The sequence below is a fragment of the Crocuta crocuta genome, unplaced genomic scaffold, assembly GCF_008692635.1.
Source record: "Crocuta crocuta isolate KB4526 unplaced genomic scaffold, BGI_CrCroc_1.0 scaffold160, whole genome shotgun sequence".
NCBI classification, from domain to species: Eukaryota; Metazoa; Chordata; class Mammalia; order Carnivora; family Hyaenidae; genus Crocuta; species Crocuta crocuta.
The window spans coordinates 3102886-3115699 of record NW_027527591.1 but is presented as its reverse complement, the minus strand read 5'-3'; the positions used below and the strand labels follow the sequence as shown (position 1 = coordinate 3115699).

Below are 12814 nucleotides of genomic sequence, written 5' to 3'. Positions count from 1 at the left end.
TTTTAAGTGAAGAATTTTAAATACACAAAATTACAATTTAAAATATAGGTAACAAACAAAATCTAAAAGAGAAAACATTTAATACAGGATAACCAGCTTCTCAATCAAGAAAAATTATTTTAATGTTTTTCTGAAAGTGATGAGAAGCAACTATCTTAATGAAAGCTGAAGCAAATATGTAAGGAGAAAGATGAAAGTTGTAATGTGTTGACAAAGTGTTGGAAGAACAAGGAAGGAATGTTGCTAACATGTGCTTTCTTCTAAGATTTTAAGCAAAAGTTAGACTACCCAAGTGTGTTAAAGAAGGGGGATATGACAGCTTAAAGGCCTAAAATGTTTAGATCTACTAGTAGATCTACTCAGTGTTTCCTGACCAGTGTTATCAACTAGCACTTATTTAAACAGGATATTTACAAAAGAACATCTCTAGATCTCTTTCCCTTCCCCTTATCTCTAATTTAACTAAGAAAGTTTTTTTTTTAACTTTCAAGATAAGTTAAATAGAAAGTTCGTTCAAGATAACTTAACCACATGCTTCTCAATTTTTTAATTATAGTAACTCAAGAAGCCTGAGAAGCAAAGAAAGAGCGGTTTTCTCTATTCAGAATAATAGTTCCACTATGCTACACATAAATAGGCAACTAAACACCTTGATTAATTCCCAAAAAATGTAAGAAGAAACTATTAAAATAAAGAAATATTATAATAACTTTTCCATAAAGTAAACATAATGTGATCTTTAAGAAAACAAAGGGCCAGAAACACATCTAGCCTGATCTAAGAAAAATATAATTAGTGGGAAGTTTAGATTTCTTTCCTAAAAATAATTTATCCCAATAGATGATATAATCAAAGTTTTAAAAATGTTTAAACAAGAATATAGCGCCGTTTAGAACACAGAGAATATTAAAATACCCTTCTCAAGTCATAAAATATGAACCACACTATGTAGATTCAAGTATAAAACTTACTCATCAATTTTACTAGGAATCCACTTTCTTGGAAATTTCCAAATTGTTTTAAACTTGACTTGTTCTGAGAACTCTATTTACTGTAAAAATGCTTGTGATATTATCTCCTTTAAAGAAAATGATCAGAGGATAAATTATATGGTAATCTAAAAGAAGTGGGAAATAACTGAAGGCTTCAGTGAAGACAGTTAAAAATAAGAAACGTAATGACTTCCACCAGGAAACAATTCTTGAATACAGTTCTCTCAAATCCAACAAACAGAACCAATAAGCTTAAGGGTTTAATGTCTATTCTCCTATCCACCTTCCTATAGACAATCACCAACAAATTATACAAGTCATTAAATAACATTCATTCATTCATTCCTAGCTTCCTCTCCCATCCTTGCACAACTTATACTTTCTGCTCCTTTGAATTACCATTCTGTTTTGTAAATTCTAAAACATATGTTGTCTTGTGCCATCTAACTTTTAAGGAATGCCTTTTTCCAGTTCCATTGGTTCAAGCAGACTATTATTTATCCTCCAAAACCATACTGAGGCATCACCTCTTTGCTGATGTTTTCCCTGACCTGCTAACCCCTAAAATAAGACTTATGTATTCCCACTATGGCACTTTTATGCCTTATTAAAAACTGTATCAGTGCACATATTACCTTATATTGCAATTAAATATTTATATGGTCTCTCTCCTCTACCAGAATATAAACTCATTATAGTACCTAAAACTTACTAATCTTTATTTACATGCAGACCCCCGGTAGTGTTGGGCTAACCACATGAGTAAACATGTGGTTAAGAACTCTAATTCCTTTTCTTCTCAGCTTTTTCTTTTCAGACTAATCACCATCAACCTTAAATATTATCTCCATTATGTCCACAATTTCACTATGTAGAATATAGTTTCCCATAAAAACAAAGTTACAAAGAAGATATTTAGCAATATTTAAATTAAATACTACTTGATGGGACTGTATGAAAACTCTTCATATTATTGCTTCAATGGGAAGATATACTTTGGGTTCCAAGCAAAAGCCTCTAATTTTGAGGGAAAAATATGTCTTTAAGCTAGGAAAATCTCATGTTAAATTTCCTCTGGTTGGAATTAACATTTATTTGTGTAATCATTTGCATAATTTCACCCCCATTTGACTTAAACCCTAAAAACTTAAGAAATCTGTGGGTTGTGTTCACCACTATATACCTTATGCACACACTATGCTAATAAGTGTATGTGAAAGGAAAGATAGGAAAGAATTAAGGCAGAAAGCAGGCAGAAACAAATGACAGGATGGAGAGGTGAATGAATTTTATTTAAAAACTGATACAGGTACACCTGGGTGGCTCAGTCTGTTAAGCATCCAACTTTGGCTCAGCTCATGCTCTCATGGTTCTTGGGTTCAAGCCCCACATCAGGTTCTCTGCTGTCAACGCAGAGCCTGCTTTGGATCCTCTTCCCCCATCTCCCTCTCCCCCTCCCTCACTTGTTCTCTCTCTCTTTCTCAAAAATAAACATTAAAAAATAATTTAAAATAGAATTTAAAAAAACAAAAAATAAAAACTGATACAATATAATAACTTTAACTGCCATTTCTACTGAAATAACTCCAAATATGTATCTTCTTATAAACCTGACTTTTCTAATAACTCATACTTCCAACTCTTTCAGGATTATCTCAACATGAGTTATCTGATAGAACTTTAAAGTCAATGTGTGAGAAAGCTTATTTTTATCAACTTTTCTGTAAAATAAGCATTTTTCTCCCACAACTAATGGGGGAGAGATAATGGTGATGGTTATACAATTATCTATTTGTCAAAACTGAGTGAATTGCTAAAAATGTGTCTTCTGAGAACAGATAAACAAAATAAAAATAAATCCATAATAGGCACCTATTAGTAAAAACATGTAGAACATCAAATAAAAAAAAAATTAAGTTACCAGATCGACTGCTCATCAGTATTAAAGAAAACTATGAAATAGGATCTTTAAAGGGCTAAGGGAAAAGAACCATTAAATTAGAATTTTGTATCAATTTAGGGGCGCCTGGGTGGCTTAGTCGGTTAAGCGTCCGACTTTCGCTTAGGTCATGATCTCGCAGTACGTGGGTTTGAGCCCCGCGTCGGGCTCTGTGCTGACTGCCAGCTCAGAGCCTGCAGCCTGTTTCAGAGTCTGTATCTCCCTCTCTCTCTGATCCTCCCCTGCTCATGCTGTCTCTCTCTCTCTCTCCTAGAAATAAATTTTAAAAAAATATTAAAAAAAAAAAGAATGTTGTATCAATCTAAAGTATCATTGAAGAGTGAGGGTAAAATAAAGGCATTTTGAGACAGAAACCATCATAGAATGTATCTCAGCAAAATGTAAACTGAGAGAAAAGGTAATGTAGCAGAGACTAGAACAATCTGTATCAAATTTCCTCTTCTTTTTAAAACAAAACTCCACTCCTACTGGATTTTTAGCCATGCCTACAACTTCTTGTTGTAACAATGTGCTGTTTACCTTTCCCTGCTATATATGTCTAGCTGCAGCCATGTGCCTAAATCTAGGCCAATGAATGTGAGACAAAGTAGTGCAATTTCCAAGTCACCTCCAACTTAATTCTCACTTCTCATGGGCCAGAATGAGGAGATGACCACAGCCCTGTTTAACAGTGCAGTCAACATTACTTTAGAGAAAGGGCTCCTGGGTGGCTCAGCTGGTTAAGCGTCCGACTTCAGCTCAGATCATGATCTCATGGTTCGTGGGTTCGAGCCCAGCATCGGGCTTTGTGCTGATAGCTTGCTCAGAGCCTGGAGCTTGTTTCAGATTCTGTATCTCCCTCTCTCTCTGACCCTCCCCTGCTCATGCTCATTCGCTCTCTCTCTCTCTCTCTCTCAAAAATAAATAAAAGAACATTAAGGAAAAAAAAAACATTACTCTAGAGGATAGCAGAGCAGCAAGATAGAAAAGACCAAGCTGCTCCATCAGCCTGTATTCACTCCCTCATTTTTGAAGTGTTATGTACCTTTATAAAGCTGCAATATTTCTGAGTTTCTTTGCTACTGCAGCTTAATCTATAAATGAGCTTTATAGGTACAACAAAAAGAAAAGTAAGCATATTTTAATAAAATTAGTTAGAAATATAATTAATTACTGACTGTAAAAAAATCAACTATATTGGAGTAGATATACGCAATGAGTAGTTAAATAATACATTAGAATCCACGTTTTAAGTGAAAATATGGATACCAAGAACTTTTAGTCATTGTTAGGATTATTTATAGTTAAGAAGGATGTTAGGGGTGCCTGGGTGGCTTAGTCAGTTGAGCGTCCGACTTTCACTTAGGTCATGATCTCGTGGTTCGTGGGTTCAAGCCCCGCATCGGGCTCTGTGCTGACTGCCAGCTCAGAGCCTGGAGCTTATTTCAGAGTCTGTGTCTCCCTCTCTCTCTGACCCTCCCCTGCTTATGCTGTCTCTCTCTCTCTCTCCTAGAAATAAAAATATTTAAAAAAAAAAAAAAAGAAGGATGTTAAAAATTAAGAGTAATGACAAAGAATAAAACTATACTGAATAGCTTCTAAACCAGCAGACAGAAAAGAAAGGAATGAAGCAAATTCTACCAATCCAACAAGAGAGGTAAAAAAACAAGACACGAGGTGTCTTGAACCTTGGTAGCTAAGTCAGTTGAGAGCCCAACTCTTGATTTCAGTTTAGGTCAGGATCTCCCAGTTCGTGGGTTCAAGCCCTTAGTAGGGCTCGTGCTGACAGCTGACAGTGCAGAGCCTGCTTAGGATTCTCTGTCCCCTCTCTCTCTGCCCTTTCCCACCTGGCACACATGCTCTCATGGGCTCTCTTTCTCTCAGTGTAAATAAACTTAAAAAAAAAAAATCCTAAATACAAAGAGAGGAGAATAAGTGTAAATAAAAAATAAAAGCCAATCAGAGTAGTTTGTTTTGTTTTGGTTTTAATTTTTTTAAGGATTTATTTATTTTTGAGAGAGACAGACAGTCTGAGTGTGAGCTGGGGAGGGGCAGAGAGAAAGGAAGACACAGAATCCAAAGCAGGCTTCAGGCTCTGAGATGTCAGCACAGAGCCCAACTCTGGGTTCAAACTCATGAACCGTGAGATTACGAACTAAGGCAAAGTTGGCCACTTAACCGACTGAGCCACTCAGGCACTCCCAGAGTCAATTTTTTAATCTAGCTATTTATAGTTTATAAAAAGAAACACCTAGAATTATCAAAAATCTATATCTACCAAGCAGCATTACTTCAAAATGTAAGAAGCAAAAACAATTACCAGACGAAACTGAAAAATTCACAATGAAATATTTTAACAAATATGTATCATTAATGGAAAGATCTAGAGGTATAAAGATATGGCAGATATATAAAGTCAATTTAATAAACATTCTATAATGAACACATAAAGAACATGAATTCTTTTCTATTATATAAATTAAAATAATGAAAAAAATGCTACAACATGAAAAATTTGTAATATTTATAACTGACCACAAATAGTCTCCAAAATTTAAAAATAATTCACAAACACACACCTCTATCACCCATCCCCCCAAAAAAGTGAATACAAAAAATAATTAAATCTTAGACAAAAAACATTTGATAGTCAATTATACTGAGGCCAAATTTTCTATACTAAGGAACAATTAGATTAATGCGGTAATAAAATTTCATATTAATTACACTGGAAAAATTCAGAGGTCAAAAATTACCAAATGTTGGCAAGAATGTGAAGAAACAGGAGGTCTCATGCACTGTCACTGGGAAAATTAATTACCCAATCACATCAGTAAGTATAGGAAAGCTGAAGATTGCCAGGCCTAAGATCCAGTATTTCCACTTTCAGGCATATACCAAGAACTCTTTTTTGTTCACACACACACACACACACACACACACACACACACACACACACCCCCCACATAGAAGATAGTCATTACAGTATTGTTTTTACTGGCATAAAACTAAATAATGTGTATGTCTATCAATAGAAAATAGAAGAGATAAAACATTCCATTGTATTCATACAAGTCCATGCCATTCATACAATTAAATAACATACAGGATCTATAAAATGTATAAAATTTGTGCTGAGCAAAAACAAGCAGATCACAAAAGAGTTTGTAGTACATATATCATTTTTAAAAATATTTTTTTAATGTTTTATTTATTTCTGAGAGAGAGAGAGAGACTGCATGAGCAGGGGAGGGTCAGAGAGAGAGAGACACGGAATCCGAAACAGATTCCAGACTCTGAGCTAACCGTCAGCACAGAGCCTGATATGGGGCTCGAACCCACGAACCGTGAGATCACGACCTGAGCCAAAGTCGGATGCTTAACCGACTGAGCCACCAAGGCACCCCTATATGTCATTTATATAGACTTTAAAAATGGAAAAATATGGGGTGCCTGGGTGGCTCAGTCAGTTAAGCGTCTGACTTAGGCTCAGGTCATGATCTTGTGGTTCATGAGTTGGAGCCCTTTGTTGGGCTCTTTGCTGACAGCTCAGAGCCTGGAACATGCTTCGGATTCTGTGTCTCCCTCTCTCTCTGCCCCTCCCCTGCTTGTGCACTCGCGCGCTCTTTCTCTCTCTCATAAATAAACAAAATTCTTAAAAAGTAAATTAAAAATTTTTTAAACATGGAAAAATAAATAGTTGTAGACAGACATCTATGTGCCAATAGTATAAAAACATACACAGAAATAATAAATTACAAAACATGTTGGAGTCAAAATATTGGCTACAGTGGCATGGGGAAAGAGAATGGGATCAGGAAGGACTATAAAAGTACCGCAACTGAACAAGTATCACTAAGTAGCTGAACTGCTCAAGTATGATGAAATCATCACAATAAATAAAAAGGCATAGTAATAGCTTCACCTTATAGCAACTGATATATCAAAAATGTTAATATTAACTGCATTTTTATAAAGCCTTGTAACAATTACTTTGTGTTGAAAGATGAGAAACTAAAACAGTAATAATATTTTTAAAAATACAAGAATACAGGCAATACCTTGGAGGCACGAATCTGCCTGTGAACATCCGTTAGTTGTTGGATTTTGTATTCTAGCTCTGAGATCTGGGCTTGAAGCCATGTCCATCGGCTGCCAACTCTTGCTCTGTCTACAAGCCACTTCCATTCAGTACTACAGTTACTGTGAATAAGACAAACACTGTTAGTCAACGCACAAAGGCAATCAAATTTTAACAGACTAAATAAATTCCTTGACTCCTGTCATATAATCCCAAATTTCTTTATAAAATATCTAATTACATGCAAGAATCACATATCAACTTATCAAAGAAAAAGCTTTAACTTCCTTATCTTTCTATCCCAACAAATGCTTGCTTCTATTATTACATATCCAGTAATAAGAAGATCTCTTCTGCTACTTAACACTTCATTAACGCACAAGGGCTGAAATCAGAGTGGGCCAGCAAAAGAAAGGAAACAGGAATGATACTAACAACACATAAAAACTTACATGAAGCTTTTATATGTAAGCAGAAGTACTGGAAGTACAGTCATTTGAACTGTGCTAGATCTAAATCTATGTAACAAATGTAACCAACCACAGTACTCAGTTTTATTATACGCAATTTCCATTTGCTAAAACAGTAGTCACTGTTAGTTAAATACCTAAACTCAATTTAAATATATTGTCAAAAATTACCAATTTTTGGCTTGCCCTTCCAATAAGCCTATCAAATATATAGGTCCTGAGATGTTTATTAAGGTTAACATGTTAAAACCTGATTCCCAGAGACCAAAGATAATAAAGAGTTTATATAAAAGGGGCGCTTGGGTGGCTCAGTCAGTTAAGCGTCCAACTCTTGGTTTCAGCTCAGGTTGTGCTTGAGTCCTGCATCAGTCTCTAAGCTGGAAGTGTGGATTCTGCTTGGAATTCTCTCTTCCCTTTCTCTCTCCTCCTCCCTCACTCCCTCTCGCTCTCAAAAATAAATACATAAGCATTTTTCAAAAAAGAATTTATATAAAGACTTTCCTTCAGGCATACTTGAAAATAAAGGTTGAACCTTAGCTCCTCTACCATTTAGCAAGGACAATGACCTAATCCATAGTTTGTGTGATTACAATTAATTACCTTTATGAAAATATTCCAACTAGAAAACAATTATTTGCGATTACTTAGAATTAGGAGTTTCAGATTGCGAAGGAAAACATGACAGAAATTGAAGATATAAATGAAATGCAATAATAATGGCAGAATACAAACTTTATGAAAAATTGTTTAAAAATTACATTTACAGTCAAAATTCACAGAATGTACAACACTAAGAGTGAAGCCTAACATAAAGTAGAGAATTAACTGATAACAATTTGTTCATGTAGGTTCATAGACTGTTACAAATGAACTACTCTTATTTGCAGTGTATTGATAGTTGGGGGAGGTTCTATCAGTGTAGGGACAGGGTGTATATGGGAACTATCTATATTTTCTGCTCGAATTTGCTGTGAACCTAAAACTGCTCTAAGAAAATAAAGTTTATTAATTTTTACATACTTAACCTTAATTGAATTGAATATCTTCCATAGAAACTTTAACCAGAGTAAATATTTCTAATAAAGATCATTTGTTGGGGCACCTGGCTGGCTTGGTTGGTTGGTAAAATATGCTACTCTTGATCTCAGTGTTGTGAGTTTGAGCCCCATGGTGAGCGTGGAGATTATTTAAAAATAATAATAAAAATAATATTAAATAAATAAGAGATTTTTTGTTGTGATGAGCATGTTATATGTAAGTGCTAAATCACTAAACTGTATATCTGAAACTAATATTACACTGTATGGAAACTAACTGGAATTTAAATAAAAACTTTTAAAAAGGGGCACCTAGATGGCTCAGTTGGTTAGGTGTCTAACTATTGGTTTCAGCTCAGGTCATAATCTCACAGTTGATGAGTTTGGGCCCGGCACTGGGTTCCTTGCGAACAACGCAGAGTCTGCTTGGGATTCTTTCTCTCCCTCTCCCTCTGCCCCTCCCCCCCCCGCTCACTCTCAGTCTCTCTCAAAATAAATAAATAAACTAAAAACAAAAAATAACTTAAAAATATATCATTTGTTGTCAGAGAAGCAATACAATTATTATAATTTTACTACACAGAATATTTTCACTATAACAGGATTTTACATTAAATCAATGTTCCTAATGAGCTATTTTTGTTAAGATTCTAACTGCATACAATATGATTGAAGAGAACTTCATATAAGCTAGGAATTCTCTTGGTATGATTATTTATAAAGTTTGTAGTCATTATTTTGCTTCTGTAAATGACACCCTTTAAAATCATATTTTCCTAATTATGAAAATAATAAAAGAATGTCTACTCAATATAATATTAATATAGAGGGGCACCTGGCTGGTTCAGTTGGAGGATCATGTGATGTTTGATCTTGGGTCATGAGATCGACCCCCTATATATCGAAGTATATAGGTTGTGCGAGGATATTACAAAGGTCAGCAAATTGGCAAAGTAGTCCAGGTTTACAGGAAGAAATACATCATCTACATTGAGTGAGTACAGTGAGAGAAGGCAAATGGCATATCTTTCCATGTGAACATCATCCTAGCAAGGTGGTTATCACTACACTAAAAGTGGACAAAGACCACAAAAAAAAAAAAAATCCTCGAACATAAAGCCAAATCTCGCCAAGTAGGAAACAAAAAGGGCAAATTATAAAGAAGCAGCAATTGAGAAGATACAGAAATAAAGCAATCTTACATACAACTTTAAATAAAAACTGTTAAAACGTAAAAAATGTAAATAGATATGAATATTATTCATAGATAATACTTAATAACTAATTGCCAATCACAAAATTAGTGAGAAAAGCAAGGGCCATGGCATGTAGCAATTGTACAGGTAATTGTAAAGTGTTGAATTTTATGAAAAAAGGAAGTTATTAGCAAGGCAGTAACAAATATTTTCTTCCCCTAAGCACTCTGGCTACTAGGTAGAGAAAGCATGATAGTGGAGTATGAGAGGTCATGAAGAAATCAATTAGATGCAACTGTAGTAATCTGTGTGTGGTATGGATAACTGATCTCCAAATACTGCACTTAGGTTGGAGCCATGTAACTAGTTTTGACCAATGGGGTGCGAGCAAAAGTGATATAGTCATTTCTAGTCCAACAGACGACCTTCAAATCCACTATCGCAGACAGTATAGCTATAAGATGTGGGAGGATCACACCCACATAGGTTACTCTAGAGCTTATGCCGACTAAAATACTGAATAAAAAATGAAAATGGCATGAACTAAGAAGGGAATGGAAGATAAAGAAGAGATGAAGATAGGAGGATGGGTTCAAGGTTCATTTTAAAGTCGAAAGGACTTGCAGAAGTATGGTTTGGGAATAAGCATGGGGAAATCAAAGACGATCCTTCATTAAATTTAGTTCCAGTTGGAAATTTCCTTATAACACACAATTTTGCTTGGTTGTCAAACTCATGATTAGCTAAAAAAGAAAAACATATATCTATGGAATTCATGTTACTGTACTTTCAGTAAAAACATTCTGATAGTGAAATTGTTTATAAAAATTATGTTCTTCAGATGTTCTGTCCCCCTCTCTCTCTGCCCCTCCAACTTTTGAATGCTCTCTCTCTCTCTCTTTCAAAAATAAACATTAAAAAATTATGTTCGTGTTCAGAGACTATATTAAATTATACGAACACATAAAAAATAGTAATATCAGATCAAGTTTAAGTAAACTGAATACTCCTGGGATTTGTAATATGTGAAATGAATTTTCTGTAAAAGATAACTTATCCTTTTTTTTTGAAAGTCAATCAAGTTCTATAGAAAAAAACACAATAATTTATCCAAAAGTTTATGCCAGTAGTCAAAATGGGGGATACGATTTATGGCAAATTTCAAGTGAACTAGAATTAAGTATGAGATTATCAGCTTATGTGATGACTGATCACAGATAACCACATTGAAATAATACAAAGATCCATGGGTTTAGATGCACATTATGGAAATAGATACCTCATCCTCTATTTTAATAGGACTGAATAAAATCTGTTTGCTATGGTTAAAAATGGTAAACAAGCTTTACCACCAAAAATGTTCCCTTGTTTAAAAGCATTTCTGTCCAAAAAGTAATTATGGTTGTAAACATGTTACAGATAAGCACATGGCTATTTCACTCAAAGTAGATTAACACCTGTTATATCTCAAAATCAAGACATGTCTTATGTAAACAACTCATACGACCAATGATTTAACAGCTAAAACTTAGAACGTAAGTAGTGAAAACACAGCTGCTGCAACAAAAACCAGGAAGAATATGTGCATACCAAGTGTCTACTCTTCCCAATCAGCATATAAACCTGTCCTGCCAGACCACTAAGAACACTGACTCCCTGCACTGAGTTGAACAAATCACAGACCACCACATGCTGATTATAAGGTGGGGCTCCTACTTCCAGTGACAATCAGGGCAAAGACATCTGTGAGTGGAGACCACCAGAGGAGTGAGTGAAGCTAGTCAGTCCCCAGGAAGGTAGCCTAGTCCGTCAGTCCCCAACCTTGCTTATTTGCAGTCACCACTTAACTTGCTGAATAAAATAAATGCAAGCTACTTAGATCAAGTGGTTTTGAGTACAATTTCTCTTGATACTAACTTCTTGTTGACATCATGAACTTACATACCTGTTCTGACCTTGAAGTGTAGTTCCCAGAATAAGACAGAGCTTTCTAATATTACATCTTACAATACGAAGATTAAAAGAGAGACTTATGTTACTTCTGTTTTAACATAAAGATTTTGTTAGCTTACTGATAACAATGATAAAAACTATGATAAAAAATCAAAAAAGAAGATCCAATTGTGAAAAGTGCCAATCCTAAGAAAAATAAGGTTTGTCCTGGGAAAAATATATTAAATTAGGGCAAACTTCTATACTGGTGTTTGCTCACCCAGGAAGAGCTTATCTTTCCCTGGAATTTGATTCCTTTAGATCACGGTTTGGCAAACATTTCCTATAAGGAGACAGACAGTAAATATTTTAGTCTTTGTAGGCCATGTGGTCTCTTTAATAACTACTCAACTCTGCCATTATAGCATATGTGCAGCCAAAAATGAATGGGTGTGATGGTGTTCCAATAAAACTGTTCATAAAAATAAGAAATGGGTAATCCTGAAAACCAAGAACAAGGCTAGAGGATTACAATACCAGATTTCAAGCTATACTACAAAGCAATAGAGAGCAAAACGGTATGGTTCTGGCACAAAAACATATGGATCAACAAAACAAAACAGAGTCCATAAATAAACCCACGCTTATATGATCAATTAATCTCTGACAACAGAGGCAAGACTATACAATTGGTAAAAGATAGTCTTTTCAATAAATGGTATCGAGGAAATTAGATAGCCATTTTCTTATACCATACACACAAAGAAACTCAAAATGAATTCAAAAAACCTAAATGTAAGACTGGAATTCATAAAACTCCTAAGAGAAAACATCTCTTGGTTACTGATCTTAACAACACTTTTCTGGATATGTCTCCTCAGGCAAAGGTGACAAAAGCAAATATAGAGTGTTGGTACTATACCAAACTGAAAACTTTTGCATAACAAAGGAAACCATCAACAAAACCAAAAAGGCAACCTGGCAAATGGGAAAGACAATGGTATATTTAACTATGTTTTAAAAACCCTTTCATAACATCAAATATTGACAACTAGGGACATACAAAAAAAGGAAATAAGTGGAATTTTAACTAATCCATAATATAGGGCCTTAAAGAATACAAAAGCCTACTAGCTGCTTTTCAACAACTAGCAAAAAAAAAAAAAT

At 34.8% G+C, this 12814-nt stretch overlaps 1 protein-coding gene across 2 annotated transcripts in view; it reads right to left on the bottom strand.

Moving 5' to 3' along the window:
• KANSL1L (KAT8 regulatory NSL complex subunit 1 like) overlaps positions 1-12814 on the bottom strand; it is a 124544-nt gene that overhangs the window by 95545 nt on the left and 16185 nt on the right. For both annotated transcript variants that reach the window (XM_077771000.1, XM_077771007.1), the window contains exon 2: positions 6993-7134. In XM_077771000.1, the coding sequence (XP_077627126.1) occupies positions 6993-7134 (142 nt within the window). The remainder of the gene's footprint in view (positions 1-6992; positions 7135-12814) is intronic.